The sequence below is a fragment of the Cervus elaphus genome, chromosome 31 (assembly GCF_910594005.1).
Source record: "Cervus elaphus chromosome 31, mCerEla1.1, whole genome shotgun sequence".
NCBI classification, from domain to species: domain Eukaryota; kingdom Metazoa; phylum Chordata; class Mammalia; order Artiodactyla; family Cervidae; genus Cervus; species Cervus elaphus.
This window is the reverse complement of record NC_057845.1, coordinates 11,714,619-11,738,602: the sequence shown is the minus strand read 5'-3', so window position 1 is coordinate 11,738,602 and position 23,984 is coordinate 11,714,619. Positions and strand designations below refer to the sequence as shown.

At 38.6% G+C, this 23,984-nt stretch overlaps 1 protein-coding gene across 1 annotated transcript in view; it reads right to left on the bottom strand.

Moving 5' to 3' along the window:
- CYYR1 (cysteine and tyrosine rich 1) overlaps positions 1–23,984 on the bottom strand; it is a 123,114-nt gene that overhangs the window by 5,115 nt on the left and 94,015 nt on the right. Inside the window, exon 3 of the mRNA XM_043892709.1 lies at positions 9,065–9,222. Coding sequence (XP_043748644.1) covers positions 9,065–9,222 — 158 coding nt within the window. The remainder of the gene's footprint in view (positions 1–9,064; positions 9,223–23,984) is intronic.

The following is a 23,984-nucleotide window of genomic DNA, read 5'->3' as shown; positions in this document are numbered from 1 at the left end:
ATGCTTCGGTAACAAAGCATTTGTATTTTGCCATCTGCATAAACACTGCTGGGGGACATTTCAGTGAGATTCCCTCTGGTTTACACAGCTTCATGTTGAACATGAAAATCTAAGACCTGAAGCCATGTTCTTTCATTCATATAGGTTTTGAATTTTGATAAAGTGATAATACAATGCTGAAGAATGGTATTTTGAGGATTTTGAAGACCATATCCATCATGAAATAAACATGGCACATCTTTTACAGTATCGCCTATGGGAAGGCATTGTGAAATAATACTGGTGTAACTGTGAACTGTGCTGTCTTTCATTCTTTCAGATAAAAAGGTTTCACCAGGAAATAAACTTTTCAGGGTATCAATTTTAGAATTCCTGATTAACTCTAATAGTTTTTTTTTTTTTTTTCTATCTCTTAAAGTCAAATCATCTTTAAAAGATACATGGATGTAGCTGGAAATGCACTTTTGAAATTTTTTCATAACCAATAATTCCAATTCTCTAAACAGTGAAAATATGCCACTTATCATGTATGTCAGTATAGTTGTCTAGAATTTCACAAAATTCAGGAATGCTAAGAAATTCATAGCAGAAAGTTAATTTTTTTTTAATCCACCCAGGACAACATCTCTAAAGCAAATGCAAAGAAAGATGCATGGTGTTATCAAAATTGTACAACATTATTTTAGAAAATTGGAAATAGAGTAAAATTATCCATGATTTTGTCACCAAAATTTAATAAACAATCCACCTGCCAATGCAGAAGATGCAGGAGACACAGGTTTGATCCCTGGGTTGGGAAGATTCCCTGGAGAAGGAAATGGCAACCCACTCCAGTATTCTTGCCTGGAAAATCGCATGGGCAGAGGAGTCTGGTGGGGTACAGTCCATGGAGTCTCAAAGAGTTGGACAGGACTGAACGACCGAGCAAGTATCTTTATATACTCTTTTAGTCCTTTGTATATTTGTATAAACATAGTGTTATGCCTTTTCACTTTGTATTGTAAATTAGTCTTTTTCATTATGTTACATATTTTTCATTAACTTTATTGGCAACACTTCACATTATTCCACTGACCATTTACTTATTTTTTTATTAGCAATTTTTTTATTATTATAAATACTGGAGTGAAAATATCTTCTCACACATAGACTTTTTATTACTTTAAATTCATTTTTTTGAATGAAATTCCAGGAATCAACTAACTGGCTATGATTTAATATTTTAGCAATTTAATAGTGAAAAAATTTCATTATTGAAATACCCTCTAATTTTATATTTATTTGATAGTTTTACATCTTATTTATTATTTATAATTCATATTGTGTGATTTTCTTTGCTTGGACTGATAATTTAAACACTGGGATCTTTAATAGAATTAAGATATAATTAAGATTGTCGTTGTTCAGTTGCTCAGTCATGTCTAACTCTTTGCGACTCCATGGACTGCAGCACATCGGACTTCCCTGTCCTTCACCATCTCCCAGAGCTTGCTTGAACTCAAGTTTATTGAGTTGGTGATGCCATCCAAATATCACCAACTCAATGATAACAAGATATAAACATGTGAACAAAGTTATTTATCTTTTCTATACCTTTCTTAAAATAAGTGTCAAAATGGTAAGCTATGTTATTTTACCTTATTGACTTACTGAAGTTTAAAATATATCTAACAAAATATATGGTTCTTCATCTTTCTTTTATATTGTTTCCAAGCTTAAACATTTATCTTTTCAGATATCTGATTCATAACCAATCTATTTCTGAATTTCTCTATGTTAATTAATATATTTGACGCTTCCTTACTTCCATTATTTCATGTATTTTGTATCAGTGCTCATTTTTTCTATTTAAAATTTTGATTAAATCAAATCATTGAAAAGTGGCTTCTTAATCCTTGTTTTTCATGTTGTTTCGTTATCTTTTCTATAGAGTTTGTGGGCTTCCCTGGTAGCTCAGTTGGTAAAGAATCTACCTGCAATTCAGGAGACCCTGGTTCAATTCCTCAGTTGGGAAGAACTGCCAGAGAAGGGATAGAATACCCACTCGAGTATTCTTGGGCTTCCCTTGTGTGGCTCAGCTTTGGTAAAGAATCTGCCTGCAATATGGGAGACCTGGGTTTGATCCCTGGGTTGGGAAGATCCCATGGTGAAGGGAAAGGCTACCCACTCCAGTATTCTGGCCTGGAGAATTCCATGGACTGTATAGTCCATGGGGTCGCAAAGAGTCAGACATGACTGAGTGACTTTCACATAGAAATTTTAACAGAAATTTCATGTAGACAATTTAGTCTACTTGTCTCATGACCAAGGCATATCATTTTTTTTATCAAAAATACCCAATTTTAGTTATTATTGATTCTAAAGGTTTTAATACCTGGTAGGATAGATGAAGTTTCAAGGCTTATTTTTAAGATTTTTAAAAAATTAATATTTCAATTGAGATATAATTGACTTAACATTGTGTAAGTTCAAGGTATACAATGTGTTGATTTGATAAATTTATATATTGCAATATGATTATCACCTGTTAAATTAATTTAAAAAGGAAGTTATTAGATTGATATGGGCTTCTCAGGTGGCTCAGTGGTAATGAATCTGCCTGTCAATGCAGAAGGCTTGGGTTCAATCCCTGGCTTGGGAAGATCCCCTTGAGGAGGATATGGCAACCCACTCCAGTATTCTTGCCTGGAGAATTCCATGGACAGAGGAGCCTGGCAGGCTACAGTCCATGGGGGTGCAAAGCGAGAGACACAACTGAGCATATGTTACATTATTAGATTGATGTGGCTCTAATGCCATGGTGTCTATGTAAGCAAGGGCTTCCTAAGTCACTCAGTTGTAAAGAATCCGCTTGCCAATGCAGGAGTTGCAAGAGACGTGGGTTTGATCTCTGTGTTGAGAAGATCCCCTGGAGGAGGAAATGGCAACCCACTCCAGTATTCTTGCCAGGAAAATCCCATGGACAGAGGAGCCTGGTGGGCTTCCATCCATGGGGGTGCAAAGAGTCAGATACAACCGAGCGATTGAGCATGCACGCCTGCAGTATGTATCTGTCAATCCCAACCTCCCAGCTCATCCCGCCCACCTTCCCCCGCTGCTAACCATACGTTTGTTCTCCACGTCTGGGACTATTTCTGCTTTGCAATTAAGTTCATCTGTACTATTTTTCTAGACTCCATATATAAGCAATAGTACATTTGTTTTTTTCTTTCTGAGTTACTTCACTCCACATGACAGTCTCCAGGTCCATCCAGGTCTCTGCAAATGGCACTATTTCATTCCTTTATAGGGCTGAGTAATTATTTCATTGTATATATGTACCACATCTTAATCCATTCCTCTCAGAACCATTTGTAAACAACTGTCTTTAAAAACCTGAGCTCTTTTGTAGCACATTCTAAGAGATTATACTACTTTCTTCTCCTCCTTGTTATCCGTATCTGTGGTCCTCTCTACTCCAAAATCTCACCTATTGAAGATTTAGTATCAGGCTCATTGCCTTTCTTTGCATCACAGCTTCTAGTAATAGTATCATTCTCTTGGTGATTTCAACACCCCTTTGTTGAAATAAATTTCTAGCCCCAGAAACCACTGGGTTTATAACCACTCCTACTCGAGCTCCCATATCAGCAAACTGAAACTTACATCCATGTCCTTGCAAACCTCCATATATCAGAAACAGTACATCCATTCATAAAATCTCCAAACAGCAAGCCCGCTCTGGGTTTTATACTCAACATTCCTGGCTCCTTCTCACCCAAACAAGGCTGACTGTGTGGCCCCAACCAATCAGATTGTTTCTACTTTTCTTTGTTCTTTATTCTTCATCCTACAAAAGCTTCTTACCTTTCTTCCACTTTGCTGTTCTCCCCATGAAAACCTTCCACTCCATGAAGTGTTAAATAAAGTTATCACCTAGATTGTCTTCTTTAATCTGTTTTTAATATATGGATGGCATCACCAGTTCAATGGACACGAACGCGGGCAAACTCTGGGAGATGGTGAGGAACAGGGAAGCCTGGTGTACTGCAGTCCATGGGGTCACAAAGAATCTGACACGACTTGGCCACTGAACAACAACAATCCTAACTCTCTGTCCCTTGGGTCTTTTGTCTTCAAAGGTCTTTTTCTCACTATTATTGTAACCAATGATGGTACCATATTGTAATCTAACCAACACTTCTTATCTTTCTAGAATATACATCACAATATATCTTGGACTTCCCTTGTGGCTCAGCTGGTAAAGAATCCGCCTGCAAATGCGGGAGACCTGGGTTCCATCCCTGGGTTGGGGAGATCCCTTGGAGAAGGGAAAGGCTACCTACTCCAGTATTCTGGCCTGGTGAATTCCATGGACTGTACAGTCCATGAGGTTGCGAAGAGTCGGACACGACTGAGCGACTTTCACTTTCACCTGGATTTCTGATTTACTGATGGCCTTAGGCAGATTAATTTAAACTGACATCACTTCTTTCCTGTCTTCATGTCTTTCTTCATTCAGCTTATATTTATGGTCCATCAATAAAATTATCTCTGTGCATCTATCATCAAATTTATCTCCTTTTTTCCCCACTGCCTGACAAAACTCCAACCCAACATTTTGGCTATCCTAGATCTGTATCTAGGAGCTTAATATACTTAGAGAAAAATGCACAATTATGCCAACTGATCTCACTTTAAATGCATGAGTTTATTCTTAAGTGTGGAGGCCCTTGGCATTGCTCTGAAATTGTGCATTAGGCATCTCACCATCCCTCCATTCTCTGAGACGACTGTTTCATGGTTTTTTTTTTTTTCTTTCTCCTTAATTACAAACTCCTCAAATTTACTTTCAGCATAAAACTTACTTCTTATTTCACTAGATAGATACAATTGGAAGATACGATACAATTGGAAGAGACCATCCTCATATCACCAGATCCTTTGTTGAGTACATGAGTCATAATGAAAAAAATTGTTTATCTATTTACCTGTCTAACTTTATCACCAGCATCACCATCCATCTGTCTATCTACCATGTATCAATCAATCAGTGAGTCAATAATCTACTGACCTAACTACCATTAGGGACTCTAAAATGTATTGATACTTCAAATCTCCATTTTCTCGATAGCATTATAACCCCTAGTTTTCCTTTCGTTGGCATTTAATTTTTATATCTTTGACAAGCCTTTTTCTTATGTTTTATCCATATTATTTCCTTTCATATATGTATCATCCAAACCCATTTTTTTTAAGGAGGTTAACATAATCACTTTCTTTTGTTTATACTGAGGTTCGGAAAAGATATGGAAATTTAAGACTTGATAAATAATTCTTATTTTCACACTGAAGGTTTTTAAAATAGTTGTAATTAAACAGCACATGGCTCAGGATACCCAGGGTGGCAGGAATACAAAACCATTCCAAAAGGTCACTGTGCAACAAAGGGTTGGATGTAGCAGATCACCTTTCCTTGGCAATCTCCTCCCAGTGCAGAGTAATAATGTTCACTGTAGGGATCCCCAATAAGGACTTTGAACAAGAGATACACTAACCTTGACTAAATTATTTTCTACTCATTTATGGGGCCTCCCAGCTGTAGGACTATGTAATAACTTGAGTGGTTATTCAATTATCACAGGGTTAATTAATTAATGTGGGTGAAATCATTTTATATATCCACGGGATGAGAGATTTTTGAAAAGCATTCAATACTGCTCTGTGTTGTTTCCTGATCCTTTAAGTGAAAGCTTAATTAGTGACTTTATGAAGGAAATGAGAAGCAATCAAGCAAATTATGTTTTTGAAGGCCTAGTCTTTTTACAGTGAAAAATGCGTCCACCATAAGGCTTATTATGTTTTCTGCATTACTCAGTTCCCAGAACAATGCATTTACTGAAAAGGCAACATGGCGCTGTGATCTGCCAGTATAAACAATGCCAGTAGAATAAAGTGTTTAAAAACACATTTCCACGGGTGGAAGAGAAATCTCAGACCCAAGAACACAAAACATCACATTAAAATATTTTATTTTTTCTAGTCTAATTTTATAAAGAATATTTTTAAATGTTTTAAAAATTAATTTTAATGACACTTTTTTTTTAATCAAGGAAAGCAAATCTGGGATATTATCTACAGAGTGTTTCTCCTCATCTTCTCTTGGTTTAATGTCTCTGTCAGACTCTCCTCCTCTCTTGGGTTATGGGTTGACCAGGAAAAATGGGAAGATTTGAAGAAGAAAAAAAAAAAAATCGCCCCTATTTTTTCCTTACACCATAGTCTTAACAGTGTCATATTAACCCTAACCATAATCTTAGTAAATTGGGGAGTTTCAGAATTGTGAATTGCTTTTGTAGTGAGTAAAAGGTATAGTATATTCCAGGGTGGAATTTAAGGTTAATTTTCTAGGTGTTAATACAATTAAATCAGATTTTGTCATGATATTCATCCATTCAGTCATATCTACTGACTGCCTGTTACATGCCAGTTCTGGTCTTGTATGCTTGGGATTGAGATATAAATAAAACTGACAACAATGCCTGCCTCGTGGAGCTAATGTTCTAGAAAGAGGGGATGAACAATAAATAATAAACATAACCATTGGGTGAACTATATGATATCTTAGAAGGTTAAATGAAGCCCTCTGGACAAAGATTAGAGTAAAAGGATGGATTCATGTGGGAGGTGAGACACCTTACAATCTTAAGGAGGGTGACTGAGGAAGACCTCATTCATAAAGTGACCTTTAACAAAGACTTGAATTAAGTAAAGCATTGATGCTTTTGAACGGTGGTGTTGGAGAAGACTCTTAAGAGTCCCTTGGACTGCAAGGAGATCCAACCAGTCCATCCTAAAGGAGATCAGTCCTGAATATTCATTGGAAGGGCTGATGCTGAAGGTCCAATACTTTGGCCACCTGATGCAAAGAGCTGACTCATTTGAAAAGACCTGATGCTAGGAAAGATTGAAGGCAGGAGGAGAAGGGGACAACAGAGGATGAGATGGTTGGATGGCATCACCGACTCAACAGACATGAATCTGAGTAAACTCCGGGAGTTGGTGATGGACAGGGAGGCCTGGCGTGCTGTGGTCCATGGGATCGCAGAGTCGGACATGACTGAGCCACTGAACTGAACTGAATTAAGTAAGACAGTCAGTGTTCTAGGCAAACCCTAAGATGAGAGTTTGCCCTGTGTGTTCACAGAACAGCAAGAAATAGTGTGAGTGGAGCCAGGTGGCGAGAGGGAGAAGGAAGTGAAGTCAGAGAAATAAAAAAAGGAGCCAGTTCCAGCACTGCCTTGAGGGCCCTGGTAAAGAATCTGACTTTTTGGATAAAATGAGAAACCACTGACTTTGACTCTTCCTCTGGGGACGTGGGGAGCCACTGAAAGATTCTGGGCAGAGAAGTGATATGATCTGACATTTAACCATCTTAAATAGGTTCACTCTGCAACTGTGCTTAGAATAGACCCCTAGGGGGCACAAGTGGATGCTGGCAGAGCAGCTAGGATATCACAGTCATGGAAATGAGAGTTGATGATGGCTCCCACTAGAGAAGGAATGGTGAAAAGTAGTCAGATACTGTTTATATTCTGAAGGTGGAGCTGAGAGGTTTTCCTGCTAGACTGCATGCAGATGTCAGGGTAAGAGAGGAGTCCAGGACGATGCCAAGGTTTCTGGCCTAAATCGCTGGATGGCTGGCGATGCCATCAGTTAAGATGTTTACTTATCAGAACTTATCAGTTAAGTTTACTTATCAGTTAAGATAAGTAAAGTGAGTGGAGGAGGCTCTGGGGGGATGATCAAAAGTACAGATTCAGGCATGTAACGTTTGAGATCTATCTGTTAGACATCCAAGTGGATAGGTTCAACAGGCAGTGGGATCAAATGAGTGTGAAATTCAGGAAGGAGGTTTAGAATGGAGATATGTAACTCTGGGAGGCATTTAACATATAAATGGTCCTTAATACCATAAGGCCAATTGATACAACTAAAGAGGTAAGTCTGGATAGAAGACACAAGGGTGAGACTTGAGGCACTCTAACACAGAGATATTGGAGAAGAGGGAGAACTAACAAAAGATGACAGAGAGATGATCATGCTGACGTTCATCTGAAATTTGCTCCCTCAAGGTGACTGTGATGGATAAAAGATTAAGAAAGGAGAGAAGTTATTAGGGAATTGATACACAGGGCAGACCAGATGTAGAAATTGCCTTCTTCCTTTGCTATAAGGAGTGAGAGAGAGGACATGAGTGTGGTTTTAAGCCTCTCTCTCTCTTTCTCTCTCTCTGTAAATATTTAAGTGAAAGTCACTCAGTTATGTTCAATTCTTTGCGACCCCATGGACTGGGGCCTGTCAGTTTCCTCTGTCCATGGAATTCTCCAGGCACGAATACTAGGGTGGGTAGCCTATTCCTTCTCCAGGGGATCTTCCTGACTCAGGGATCGAACCAGGATCTTCTACATTGCAAGCAGGTTCTTTACCAGCTGAGCTACTTACATATAGACTCAAAAATCAAAGTGAAACACAGTACTTTGTTTATGGATTCATTTGTGTACAATATATTTATATGTGAAATTTCTGGAAGATTCTCAACAAATACTTGTCAAATTACTGAAAATTATATTTTCTCTTTGGTGATAATTTTAGTGTTATGTTAAAACCATTTTGTTGCATAAAAAGGACACATAAAAACTTTCTTCAGTACTTTTTTTCTAGACATACATACCTGTTGAATCAGATGCCAGTTTAGTCAGACATGTAACTTGTTCTTTCTCTATAATTATTTGTCAAAACTCACTGGCAGATAGACACAGTAGGTGTGAATTGTCTATTTCTCTTAACTATGGCAGGTTGGCAGTTGTAGTCAATAAGACAACCACTGAACATATTAATATCTTTAAATAGGAGGTAGATAGTACAATGTAGATCCAAGTTAGAGTTCAATCTACATTGACTAAGAAACATCCTACATGGGGATTATTCCAGTGAGACTCTTCAGTGATTCTTCTCTCCCAGAACCAGAGCGTAACTAACAAATCTGACTCTTCCTTCAGAATGAGTAAGCAGTGTTGCTTACCAGGGTAGGAGGAGATGGCATTGATGTGGGTAGTCCTGATGACACCCACCCGGGTCCCACGGTTGTTTTTCATGCACATGCAGATACATATGGCAATTCCAGCAATTACGCCCATGATGAACACGATTCCAAATACTATGCCAGCAATTGCTGTGCCCCTAAAAAAGAAAAACAAAAGTATATTTGTTTAAAAGACCCATAGGGATTCCTCAGTCTTTCAAATACAGTTCTATGACTATACGACAAGTGCCCTTTTAGAAATGTTCTTAAGAATAATGTTAAAGAAAAAACACAAGTTTTTCAGTTCTTGAAACCATTCCATAAATTAATAATTTCCTTTCTAGCATTTTCTCTGCTTTTCTTTCTGGAAACCTATTCTGAAATACGCCTCTTAGTCTCCTGGATAACTTCTCTAATTTTTCTTATCCCTATTTTCTTGAACTACTTTGTGGGGGATTTCATTGACTTTATCTTCTAAAATTTTACTGAATTCTAGAATTTCAGTGATCATATTTTTCATTTCCAGGTGCTCTACTTATCCCTTATTTCACTTCCTTTTTTTCATAGTGTCATTTTTGCTTTTAAAGATGCAATTTCTTCTATTCATCTGTAACATACTCATGATGATATATTCTTTGAGACTATTTTTCTCCTCTGTCCTGTCTAGGCTCCTTTGTATTGATTGTTTACTTTGATCTGTTTGTGGTTGATATTTTCCTTAAATGTCTACTGTGGTTGTTGTTCAGTCACTAAGTTGTGTCTGACTTTTTGGAACCCCATGGACTGCAGCACGCCAGGCTCTTCTGTCCTCCAATATCTGCCAGAGCTTGCTCAATGATTCCTGAATTTACTCCTATGTTAAAATTTGTGGGTTGGAAGTTCAGCATGCAAAGTCAATACTGGGCAGATGAACCCCACAGTAGGGGATCAACTGAGGTCAGTTCTCATAGTTTTGTTTTTCTTTTGGATTGTGGATTTTACTCTTTAAAAGGATCCTCCAGTTTCATACTTGGGGAACATGAACTGGGCTGGCTGCCAGTTTCCTGGAGCCTAGAGTTTTATCCATAAGAGTATGAATTTAAAAAAAATCCTCGGGCTTTCATCTCAGAAGCTCAGTCTCATTCTGCTGTGATAGGGGAGGCTTTCAGGATAAGTCATCAGTAACAAAATCTTGTGCTTTAAAGCATGACTCCTAAAGTCAGACTGCCACGGTTCCAACTATAGCCTTGGGTAACCTTGGGCAAGCTGCTCAATGCCCCAGTTTGCTTATTAACGAAATAAATGCTTTGGTGCTTTTCTGACTCTCCTCTTGAATTCAATGTCATGAAATAACTGTGCTCCTGGATTCAGTGGTCACATCAATAAGGTCCTATTCTCCAGTGCTATATAAACAGCTATCCTGTACTTTTCTAGGACAGGTCCATGATCTCCCATCCCATGTCCTTGGGACTAGATGTGTTCATAAACCAGGAATGTTCAGATTTTGGAAAGGGAATATACATATACTGTATGTTCTATGATACTCCCACAGCCAGCATCTGGAGCATAACACATGAACATTTCTGAATATTAATACTTGGATTACATGGAAGCTATAAAAAAATCCCAGGTTCATTCAGGTCCAGGCTTGCCACCAATTGTAATGCATAAAACCTTTACTTTTCAGGGTTTTTTTAAAAAAGATTTCAGAATTGCAGATAAGGAACTGTGGACCTATCTGTATGTACACTTTGCAGTAGAAATCTTCTCTTTATGACTTTCCCCCACTCACTTAAAAAAAATCATAATACTCCATTATGCATTCCAATAGACTCCTTTAAAGTATTCCTACATAATTTTAACTCTGTTAGTAAATTATGAAAGTAGAACATGAGATATTTGGATGGTCTATTAGCAATTAAAGAATGACAGAGTCTAGCAGTTCAGTAAATAAATCCTTTCAAGGAAAAAGATTTATCAAAGGAGATAACATGAAATTAAAAAAAAGTAATCTGGAAACCTCTTTTTCATTGTAATTTTTAGGTCTAAATAAGATTAAATTGGAGGGCTTAATTCATGTCCCAGAAATAATCAATGACCCAATTATTTAGGCGTAGAGTTTCCAAAGTGTGTGCTATGGAAGCTAAGACATCAAATTGAGGCATATTTATATTCATTAATTCCTCTTTAAGTGGAAAAAAGTAGAAAATCAGTCACATTTTATTTTCTTGTCAGCAGCTCCAGCAAAAGTGTCTGCTCTTGAGGTCAATAATGAGGTTGCAATTAATGTGTTAAGAGGTTTTTTGATTAAATCATGATTTTCATGTCCTTGATACTTTGATACCCATTAGCAATTATAAATTAGTTATTTAAAACATGGCAAGTATAAAATTTATAGCATTATTTACTCAGTTATTAATTTAAAAACTAAACAGTAACCTTCCAGTATATAATATATATGGTTTAGTCATCTGTTTGAAAGAGAGAATCTATTAAGTTGAGAAATTTGACTTCATAAAATCCTTGAAAAAATTTAGGGAATGTATTTTTTTTTTTTTTGAAAGAAAGCATTACAAGGTTTGCATATTTTTTCTTTTCTAAACTTCTAATTTGAAATAATTATAGATTTCCAGGAAGTTGCAAAAGTTCTGCAGAAAGGTCATGTGTATCCTTCACCTGCTGCTGCTGCTACTGCTAAGTCACTTCAGTCGTGTCCAACTCTGTGTGACCCCATAGACGGCAGCCCACCAGGCTCCCCCATCCCTGGGATCCTCCAGGCAAGAACACTGGAGTGGGTTGCCATTTCCTTCTCCAATCCTTCACCTAGTTTCCCCCAAAGGTTACATCTTAGGTAGTCAAAGTGAAAAGTGCAAGTTGCTTAGTCGTGTCCAACTCTCTGACCCCGTGGACTGTAGCCTGCCAGGCTTTTCTATCCAGGGAATTTTCCAGACCAGAATACTGGAGTGGGGAGCCATTCCCTTCTCCAGGGGATCTTCCCAACCCAGGGATCGAACCCAAGTCTCTGGCATTGCAGGTGGATTCTTTACCCTCTGAGCCACCAGGGAAGCCCTAGATAGCCAAAGTACAACATTAAAACTAGAAAACTGCAATTGGTATAAAGTGTGTGTAGGGCTTCCCTGGTAGCTCAGCTGGTAAAGAATCTGCCTGCAATACAGGAGACCTCGGTTCAATTCCTGGGTTGGGAAGATTCCCTGGAGAAGGGATAGGTTACCCACTCCAGTACTCTCAGGCTTCCCTGGTAGCTCAGCAGGTAAAGAATCTGCCTGCAATGTGGGAGTCCTGGATTAAACCCTGGTTTGGAAAGATTCCCTGGAGAAGGGAATGGCTACCCACTCCAGTATTCTGGCCTGGAGAATTCCATGGACTGTATAATCTATGGGTTCACAAAGAGTTGAACACAACTGAGTGACTTTCAGTTTCATGGTTGGTTCTATGTCATTTTAACACATGCATAGATTTATGCAACCAATTCAGTAAGCAAGGTACTCTTCCATTACCACCAAATATTTCCTTGTGCTTCTTCTTTATAGTCATACACACACCTACCACCATCAATAACCCCTACCACTAATCTGTTCTCTATTTCTATCATTTTGCCATTTCAAGAGTGTTATGCAAATGGAATCACGTAGCATGTGACTTTCTAAAATGGTCTTTTCTTCACTCAGCATGATGTCCTTGGAAGCCATCTTGACTTTCATGTATAGCAATACATTCTTTTTTATTACTGTGTAATATTCCATAGTATAGCTATAACCCAGTTTATTAAGCCATTACTTATTATAGGACATTTTGGTTATTTCTAGGTTTTGCCTTTTCCATTTATAAAACTGCTATGAACAATCATGTACTGGTTTTTATGTGGACATGGGTATTCATTTCTCCAGAATAAATGCTCACAAGTAGGACTGCTAGGATATACAAGCATATAGTCTATTTTAAAAGAAACTGCCAAACTATTTTCCAGAGTGACAGTACTAGTCTACATTCCCACTAGCAGTGTAGGAGAGATCCAGTTTCTATACATCCTCGCCAGCATTTGACATTGCCATTATTTTCTATTTTAGCTATCTTAACTGGTGTGCAGTGATACCTCACTGTGACCTTAATTTATACTTCCCTTTGGTTAGTGAAGCTGAGCATCTTTTAATGAACAGATTTGCCATTTCTATATCTCCTTCAGTGAAATGTTTCCTATCTTTTGCTCATGTTCTTATTGGGTTGTTTGTGCTTTCACTGTTGAATTTTTGAGAGTTCTTTGTAAATTCTGGATATGAGTTCCTTCTCAGATAAGTAAATTGTAAGTGTTTTCTCCCAGCTTGCAGCTTGCCTTTTCATCCTCTTTATAGAGTCTTTGGCAAAAGTGAAAGTTTTTCATTTTAATGAAGTCCAACTTATCAAGTTTTTTCTTTTATGAACTGTGCTTTTATTATCATGTCTAAGAACTCTTCTCCAAGCCCTAGTTTCTGAAGATTTTCTCTTATGTTTCATTATAGTTTTATGTTTGATGTTTAAATCTATGATCCATTTTGACTTAATTTTGTATATGGTGTCAGATTTGGATTGAGCTTCATTTATTTTGCCCGTTGATATCCAACGACTCTGGAACCATTTATTGAAGACACTGTCCTGCTTCCATTGCACTGCTTTTGCACCTTTGTCAAAAACCAGTTGGCTTTGCTCTTTGGGAGTGTTTTTGGGCTCTGTATATTTTCTTGTTGCTAGATGGGGTGTTTTATAAATGTTGCTTAGATTTTGTTGGTTGATGATATTGTTCAGTTCTTCTATATCCTTGTTAATCAATTCTATATTCTTGTTTCTGCCTAGTTCTACTAATTGTTAGTGAAGGATGTTGAAGTTTCCAACTATAATTTTGGGTTTCTGTGTTTCTCTTTTATGTGTTTTGCTCCATACATTTTGCAGCTTTTCTGTTCTGTCTAGACTTCACACTTGACCTTTGCTGATAGGCACTTGGGTGGAGTGTTTTTTGTTATTTTTTTCCCTTATAGTGTTTGGCTATAGTTAAATTAGTCCAGTTGTTACTGTCTAAGAATTTTCTGTTTTGCTAGACTGTCTCTTTCTGGGTCCTTTGACTGAAGAGATCAGGCTTTTGTTGGGGTTTTTATTGTCTGCTCCCATTGGTATCTATGGGTTGTCACTTTCTTTATCTATAAAGCTGGGAGAAATGAAGCAAAAAGAAAACCCAGGCAGCTCACTGGTCTTCAGCCCATGGGGTTCCTGGCTGCTCTGCCTTCTTTTCTTCACCTTTCAGGATTTTCTTGTTTGTTTTATATGTAATATCAAGGGTTTTAAAGTACTCAGAGGGAAGAATAAGGAAATGTGCATCTACTGTCAAAAAACCAAAATACTGTAATATATGGTATTGTTTAAAACTATAAAGTGATTCTTTTAAAGTACAATATAAAAACATCTTTATGGAAGAGATTAAAAATGGATGAATATCCTTAAAAACATAGTTTTCAATATTGCTTGGGTTTTTAGGGAAAAACTGTGTCAACTATATATTATATATATATATCCTATGATTTTGAGCTTTTCCTATACATATTAAAATTGGTCCAAAATCTTTAATACACAAATTAAGCTAAACTTTTGCACTTGGTCACTCAGTCATGTTTGACTCTTTTCGACCCTTTGATTGCAGCATTCCAAGTCTCCTCTGTCCATGGGATTCTCCATGCAAGAATACTGGAATGGGTTGCCACTTCCTCCTCCAGGGGATCTTCCTGATCCAGGGATCAAACCCTTGTCTCCTGTGTCTCCTGCATTGCAGGCAGATTCTTTACCCGCTAAGCCATAAGGGAAGCCCCTAACCTTACCCACACTTATTAAACTATTAGGGACTAATCCACAAAATTCTTTCTCTGTAATGAAAGTATTTCCTAAAGGCACCTGTTAATCCGTTATTCAGCTCAAACCTGAAAGGGCATTTTTCTTGGGAAAAGAAAGAAATATAACTTCTTTTTGGTGTTGTCCTTTTTAATTTTAATTGATGACTTTTTGGATTATAAAGCATAATTCATGTAAATATTTATATATGCAAAGAGAAATTTCTATTTTCAGGGGACTACTGCAACACCTTTTATGAATTCTACAATTTCACAAGTAATTATGCTTTCGTGCTTTTCATAATTTCACACGAACTCGGTACTAAACAAAAGCATTTAGTTAATTGGTTATAAGAATCACCAGGCAAAAAATCAAAGGTTTGTGAACAAATTCTTCTTTTAAACTATCCCTTATCATTATTTATTATAGCAAATGACTGTTTTTTTACTCAGTTTAGTCTAAGGGAAGGCGAATTATGGCCATGGACCAAATGGGGCCCACTAGTTGTTTCAGTAAATAAAGTTTGATTGGAATAAAGCCAAATCGTTTGTTGACCTGTTGTTTGACTGTTTTGCTGCTAGAATGGCAAAGCTGAGCAGTTGTGACGGAGACCACATGGGCACAAAGCCTAAAACATTTACCATCTTGTGCTTTATAGAGTAAGTGTACTGAGCTCTGATTTAATTCACTTGTGAATAAATTAACGCTGCCTTTCCCTAGATGATGTTTTCTGAAACATGCCAGTAACAAAAGGGTAACAAAGCAAGCACTACCATAGGCAAGACAATTTGTACTGAAAAGTGAAGGTGTTAGACTCTTCGCGACCCCATGGACTGTAGCCCACCAGGCTCCTCTGTCCATGGAATTCTCCAGGCAAGAATACTGAGTGGGGTGCCATTCCCTTCTCCAGGGGGTCTTCCCAGCCCAGGGATTTAACCTGAGTCTTTCCCATTACAGGCAGATTCTCTACTGTCTGAGCCACAGGGAAGCCTCGTTACAACACAGAGCATGAGCAGTAATGACTAACACCATGGTATAATACATAAAAAATAAACATCTGCTCTTTGTCCCAGGCTCCTGACACACAGTTTATAAAACCTTTAGAATCTCCGGAGTGACTAAAGTGTCTTTTGTATGCTAATGAGATGCCTGGTGGCCCCTAGATAACTTAAACAGGGGGTCTGGTCTCCAGAAAGACCAAAGCATAATTAGAGGGTTGGAACTTTCAGTCCCACTTCTAACCTCCAAAGAAGGGATGAGAGGCTAGAGACTGAGTTAGTCACCAGTGGTAAATAACGTTTTTTTTTAATTTTTGAATTATTTTTTATTGGAGCATAGTTGCTTTACAATGTTGTGTTAATTTCTTCTGTAAAGCAAAATTAATCAGCTATACATATACATGTATCCCCTCCCTTCTGGACTTTCAGTCCAGGTCACCACAGTGAACTAAGTCGAGTTCCCTGTGCTATACGATATGTTCTCATCAGTTATCTATTTTAAAAATAGCATCAATACTGTGCCTGTGTTGATCCCAGTCTCTCAATTCCTCCCACCCTTCCTTTCCCTCTTGGTACCTATATGCTTGTTCTCCATGTCTGTGTCTCTATTTCTCCTTTGCAAATAGGGTCATCTATACCATGGCTCAGATGGTAAAGTGTCTGCCTGCAATGTGGGAGACCTGTGTTCGATCCCTGGGTTGGGAAGATCTCCTGGAGAAGGAAATGGCAACCCACTCCAGTATTCTTGCCTAGAGAATCCCACGGACGGAGGAGTCTGGTAGGCTACAGTCCATGGGGTTGCAGAGTTGGACACGACTGAGTGACTTCACTTCACTTCATACCATTTTCTAGATTCCATATATATGCGTTAGTAACCCAACATTTGTTTTTCTGACTTACTTCACTCTGTATGACACTCTCTAGGTCTATCCACGTCTCTACAAATGACTGGAGAAGACCCTTGAGAGTCCCTTGGACTGCAAGGAAATCAAACCAGTCCATCCTAAAGCAAAGCAACCCTGAACATTCATTGGAAGGAGTGATGCTGAAGCTGAAGCTCCAATACTTTGGCCACTTGATTTGAAGAGCCGACACATTGGAAAAGACCCCGATGCGGTGAAAGATTGAGGGCAAGAGGAGAAGGGGATGACAGAGCATGAGACAGTTGGATGGCATCATCCACTTAATGGAAATGAGTCTGAGCAAACTCCAGGAGACAGTGAAGGACAGGGAAGCCTGGTGTGCTCATGGACATGGGATTGCAAACAGTCCGACATAACTGAGTGACTGAACAACAACAACAATTTCATCAAGCGTGCCCACAAAGGAAACCTCCATTAAAATCCCCTTTTTTATGGGGGTTCAGAGAGCTTCCAGGCTGGTGAACACATCATGGTGCTGGGATGGTGGTGGGCCTGGAGAGGGCACAGCAGGTCTGCAAGTCCGCTCCCCCTCCCCCAATGCTTTGCTCTACGCATCACATCCCTCTCCTTTGACTGTTTATGAGTTGTATCCTTTACAATCAACTGGTAATAAATGGCAAGTAAAGCATTTTCCTAAGTCCCATGAGTTGTTCTAACAGTCAAACCTGAAGGAGCGGGCTCTGGGGATCCCTGACTTTGTAGTCAAGTTGGATGGAAGTGTGAGTAACCTGGGGGACTCAACACTTGCGATTGACATCTGCAAGGAGGGCAATCTGATGAGACTGCCGGGTGGTGTGTGTCAGAATTTTATAGAATTGTGGGACCCCTCCTGACCATGGAATTCTCCAGGTAAGAATACTGGCGTGGGTTGCCATTCCCGTCTCCACAGGTTTTCCCAAACTAGGGATCGAATCCGGGTCTCCTGCATTGCAGGCAGATTCTTCATTGTCTGAGCCACTAGGGAAACCAACTAACTCGTGTCATGTCCTATTAAATAGAAAAAGAAAAAAAAGGCCACAGAGATATTTGATGCCTGTAAAAGATGCAGGTAGAATTACAGAATATTTCTATTAGGAGAAACTTTGAGAAACTTTTCAAATGAACATAAGAGATTTTAAGAAGTACATTAAGTGAGAGAAAACTTTTAGAAGAGATTTTTCTGGAATAACTACAACTTCAAAAGAATAAACTTAAGATGAGTTAATTTCCTATTACAATGAAAAATAAGTCATAAATGCAGCAAAAGCATTTTATCTTTCTATTAAAGAAGGAAATATTAAATAATCCTATTTATTTATAATAATCCATAAGTGATTAATTTGCTTTTTGTTTTTTTTAGTTACTAAATCGTGTCTGACTCTTTGCAACCATATGGACCGTAGCCCACAAGGCTTCTCTGTCCATGGGATTTCCCAGGCAAGAATATTGGAGCAGGTTGCCATTCCCTTCTCTGGGGGATCTTCCTGACCCAGGGGTCAAATCAGCATCTCCTGTATTGGCAGGCGAATTCTTTACCACTGAGCCACCAGGGAACTAATGCACAAAGTGATTAATTAAATTATGAAAAAAATATCATTCCAACTCCTGGGCTGAAAGTAAAAAGCACACATGAGAAGGATAAAACTTGGTAAAATTTTTCTTCTGACTCATTTATTTGCTTGATAATTACTCTTTTGGCCAGTGCATTAAAATATGTAATACAACATTTTCATGCTCAAAATCTTCAAAACTCATATTTTATTTTACACTTATCTGCAGTTTGTAAGGCATACAACTTTAGCAAAACTTGCTTAATTTAAAAATGTATGTTTCCTCCTTGTTGCTTTGATAAATCAATATAGAAGAGTAAGAATAGAAAAGCAAGCTCAATGGAGTATGATTTTCAATATGAAGAGTATTTAGTTTTGCCCCTTTTATTAAAAACAATAGTACTCCAGAACTAAATATATCTATATCTGTATCTATTTATCTACATATACATATATATGTAAAATAAGATGACTATAATTTCCAGTAAGTTATTGCTAAATATTGTTACAATTCCACATATAAAATGCTTATGAAGAGTAGAAACACCAATCCATATGATTTTCCCAATAAGTCTATATTACTTGCAAAACCAATCCATATGGTTTTCCCAATAAGTCCACATTACTTTCAAAAAAAAAAAATTCCTGTAAAATTCAGATATGCCAAAGATGTTTATGTTGCCTTTTTTTTTTTCATTTTAATCCCTCTCTCTAATAACACCATTCAACTTATCCTCTTTCTTGGGGTTTTACAGGTAATTCTCTGTTGTCCTCAGAATTATAAAATTAGAAACTAAATTTTTCTCTTAAATGCTTAAATTTACTTCATTTACTGTCTCAGTCCCTGTGGTAGATAATTGTCTACCTCAATCTATTCCCTATGTTTTCCTTGATAAAAGAACTCTTGATGTAAGTTAACTGGGTACATGCTGAAATAAATACTTTTTTCCTAGATACGCTTAAAAATAGTCTTTTTATGTGGTACAGTTCTGGGAAAATGCTGTAAGTAAAATGTCTTGTGAAATCACACAAGAAACCCCCTTAGAGATGGCTAGGTTGGGTTTTTTGCCCCTTCTTCCTTATCTTACTTGCCATCTTGTTTTCTGTAATGTGGGTGTGATGGCTGAGTTCTAGTCTCCATGTAGGACCATGAGGCTAGTTCACCTAGAGAAGGGGGAGGTATGAATTTGATGAAGTAGGCATCTCTAATAACTACATGAAGATGTTATATCACTCCCAATTGCCTATCTCTAGATTTCCTTTACATGAGACAGAAGCAAACTATTTTAAAAAAAATTATTAAAACTTCTCTTATTTTAAAGTGTGTGAGAGAGAGAGAGGGAGAGAGATATACCACTTCACCTAATCTTACCAAATACTACTCCTTTGCCACAATAAGCTCACTGGGTAAACAAAAAGAAATACCTAACATGCAAATAGCAGTTTCTAGCAGCACACAGGTACTCTGAGATCGCCGGGAAAGTGTTCCATAAAACCATACAGAACCAAAAACGCATAAGCCTGCATTCCCTTCTACTAAAGTGAGATTATTCATCTTCCATCTTATGTAGAATTAAACTTTTATGATTCAGTAAGAGACCTTTGAAAGAATCCCTTCATTGACTACACGTCAAAGATATATACAAAATGAGAATAAAAAATGATCTTGGATGTGTTGTGAACGGTAGGGTGACCTGTATGATTAAGCTTTATCACTAGAGATCAGTACTAACTGATTTGATTGATGAGGACAGCAAGAATAACTCAAGCCAAAAAGTACCCTTTGAGAATTGTTTGGTTTGCATTTACTCCACTGATCAAATTTTCTGAACAAGTGCCCAATTCCTATGTTAGATTTGTACCTCAGTCCCTGTGGTAGACAATTGTCTTTGAAGACAGTGAAGACCAAATCCATATAATAAAATAATATTAATAATATCAATTAATTGTTTGATCACAGTATATGATCATATATGAACGTATTGGGCTTCCCAGGTGGCGCTAGTGGTAAAGAATCCACCTGCCAATCCAGGAGACTCAGGTTCGATCCCTAGATTGTAAAGATTCCCAGAGGAGGAAGTGGCAACCCACTCCAGTATTCTCGCCAGGAGAATCCCAAGGACAGAAGAGCATGGTGGGCTAGAGTCCATGGGATTGCAAAAGAGTCAGACATGACTGAGCATATGAGCACATGAACATATTTAACTTTAATTTAGAAAAATAGGAATCTGAGTGAAGAACTACATTACTTGACATATTCTGTATACTGTGTACATTCCAAATGCCATGATCTGACTCATTGTCAGTCTAGCCCTGAGACAGAACAGCATAACACACTGTAAGTCAAAATTTAAACACAGTCATTCATAATTACAGACACTTCCAGGGCACTTTTGTGCAATACTCACAAATGTGATTCATTTCATTGTTTATTTAGCAATAATACTTGGAAAAATAGAATTGACCCACATTTAAGTTGGTTTAAATTTCCAGTCATGGTCTTAAAATATTTGATTTGTTCCTCAGTCATTATGCCTGTAATTTTATTTATAGACAAGAAATGCTTTCTCTAATGTATTACTAAAAAAAATGATTAATTTATTTTAACTGGAGGCTACTTACTTTACAATGTTGTAGTGGGTTTTGCCATTCATTGACATGAATAGGCCATGGGTGTACATGTGTCCCCCATCCCGAATCCCCCCCACCTCCCTCCCCATCCATCCCTCAGGGTCGTCCCAGGGCACCCGCTTTGAGTGCCCTGTGTCATGCATCGAACTTGGATTGGTCATCTGTTTCACATATGGTAATATACATGTTTCAATGCTGTTCTTGCAAATCAATTGATGTATTACTTTTTAATTTTTATTTGTTTATTTTGGCTGCCCTGGGTCTTCCCTGCTTTGCCTGGGCTTCCTCTAGCTGCAGTGAGTGGGGGCCGCCCTTCTCGGGGTGCACAGGCTTCTCAGTTCCGGGGCTTCTCTTGTTGCGGAGCACGGGCTCTGGGTGCACAGGTTTCAGCAGCTGCGGCTTTTAGGCTCCGAGCTCAGTAGCTGTGGCACAAGGGCTTAGTTGCTCCCCTGGCATGTGGGATCTTCCCAGACCTGGGATCAAACCCCTGTCTCCTGCATCAGCAAGCGATTAGTATCCACTCTGGCACCAGGTAAGTCCCTATGCTTGTAATTTTCAATTGCAATTGCTGCATAATGAAGAGTCATTGCTTTATTCAGGAAATATATATAGGTTATTACCTATATGTGCTGGGCACTATTCTGGGTGCCAGGATGCAAAATTGAGTGATACATGGTATCTGCCTCCAAGGACTTTAGAAGCACGTATGGGATAGTAAACAAAAAGAGAGATTTCGATGAAAACCTACTGTATGGCTAAGGGAACTCTATTCAGTGCTCTGTGGTGATCTAAATGAGAGGGAAATCCAAAAAAAGAGGGGATGAATGTACACATATAGCTGATTCACTTTGCTATGTAGCAGAAACTCACCATTGTAAATCAATGATAGTCCAATCAAAATTAATTTAACAAAGAGAGAGATTTGGAAGGTCAACTATCTCCAGGCATAGAAGACTAAAGACAATAAAATAATCAAAGAATTTGATCATACTCAGCAAAAGAGAACCGTTCTTTTCTTCTTTTTTTAATGAATACAATCAACTCAAGAGAATAGTAATGATTTCTTACTACTTCTTAGTTGCATGTAAGAGATTTTTGACCCAGAGGATGCTTTTGTGAAATAAAAGCCAACTCACTTTTTGCACATGAAAAAATCAAATCCTTGAGAGTCAAAAATAACTACCTTCTAGCTAGTTTTGCTGTAAGGAACAAAGCTAAAAAGTCCTAATTTTCATCCCAGAGTTGTTTATATATCTGTGGACTGTCTTGCTCTTATTCTTTCAACCACTGCCCACATGTTTATGGAGTCTCTCTGATACTCCAGATACTCTCTCAGATACTCTCATGAGCAACAGACAGATAAAGATGAACAAAGTCTCCTTAGGAAGCAAAGAAGAGGGGAGAAGAGATTCCTGGAATATCTGGGAAGCGGAAGCCCTGAGACCTGATGACTGATTGAGCATTAGTAGCTCAGTCATGTCTGACTCTTTGCGAGCCTTTGCAACCCGCCAGGCTCTTCTGTCCCCAGGCAAGAATACTGGAGTGGGTTGTCATTTCCTTTTCCAGGAGATCTTCCTGACCTGGGGATCGAACCTGGGTCTCCTGCATTGCAGGCAGATTCTTTACCATCTGAGCCACCAGGGAAGCCAGATGACGGATTGAATTGGGTAGTACATGAGGGACAAGAGTGTGGATCACTTTTCACGCGGATGACTGCCCCTTGCTGTACCATATACAGTTCATAAAGATGTCTTGAAATGAAGAATATATAAGACAAGCAGTTATAAACCAGATTTAAGAAGACACAGCCACTGCACACAGGTTTCCTTGCCTTCTGCCTTCTAAACCTAACAGACCTTGATGATGTAATGGACCCCTGGGCCATGAGCCCATGTGCCACCAAATGCAGTGTTTTCACAGGTGGCTCTGTCAACTGCTAGACTATACACATTACAAGGCACCCAGCCCACCCAAACACCTGTGGTCCTCTTTGCAAGTCCCCATCCTCGGCTGAGACAAACCTGTGACTGATCACCATCTGCTGGGGTGGTCTCCATTCAAGGCCCGCCAGGGATCTGCTTGGTTCTGACATTTATCATTCCCACACAGCTGCCGCAGCTCAGGGCTGCCCAGGCCCCAAGACAGGCTGCCTGCTCTCACCTCTCTGGAAGTCTTGTTCACAATCTCCCCTGCACCAGCCTAATGTGGTAGATCAGCGATGTCCACTTTGCTTCTTCATATAGGATCTAGCCTCATACTCCCTTAAATGATTCTTGAGATCACGCACAAACAATACATCCTCATCACAGCATCAGTGTCATTCTCTCTCAATCTAGATGGCTGCCTCTACATAGCTCCATACGGTTTCTGAGTCTCACGCCATGAGAGGAAAACTAATTTCAACCATGTCTCAGTACAATAAATCCACTACATAAGAACCTTCAAGTTGTGAACTTTCAAAGGTGTGACTGGACAATGAGATGCCTAGAGGTGTAACTCTTCCTGCCGTTTTCACTTGATGCCAGCCCTGTATGTGAGCTGTTGTATTGTGTTTTTGTTGCTCACTCGTGTCTAACTCTTTGCAACCCCATGGACTATAGCCTTCTAGGCTCCTCTGTCCATGGGACTTTCCAGGCAAGAATTCTGGGGTGGGTTGCCATTACCTTCTCCAGGGGATCTTCTCGAGCTAGGGATTGAACCTGCGTCTCCCGCATTGGAAACCCTGTTGTACTGTTCTACTGTAATTTTCAAGGAATTGTAATGTAAGATTATAATGTTTTCTTTATTTTGTGTGTTTGTTTTTATATATTATTCATGTGAAAAGTATTATAAACTTAGTAGAGTACTACATAGCCGGTTGTGTTAAATGGGTACCCAGGCTAACTTTGTTGGACTTATGAACAAATTAGACTTACGAATGCACCCTCAAAATGGCACTCATTCATATGTGGGGGACTTACTGTATGGGAGATTCGGTCCCAGAGGAGGA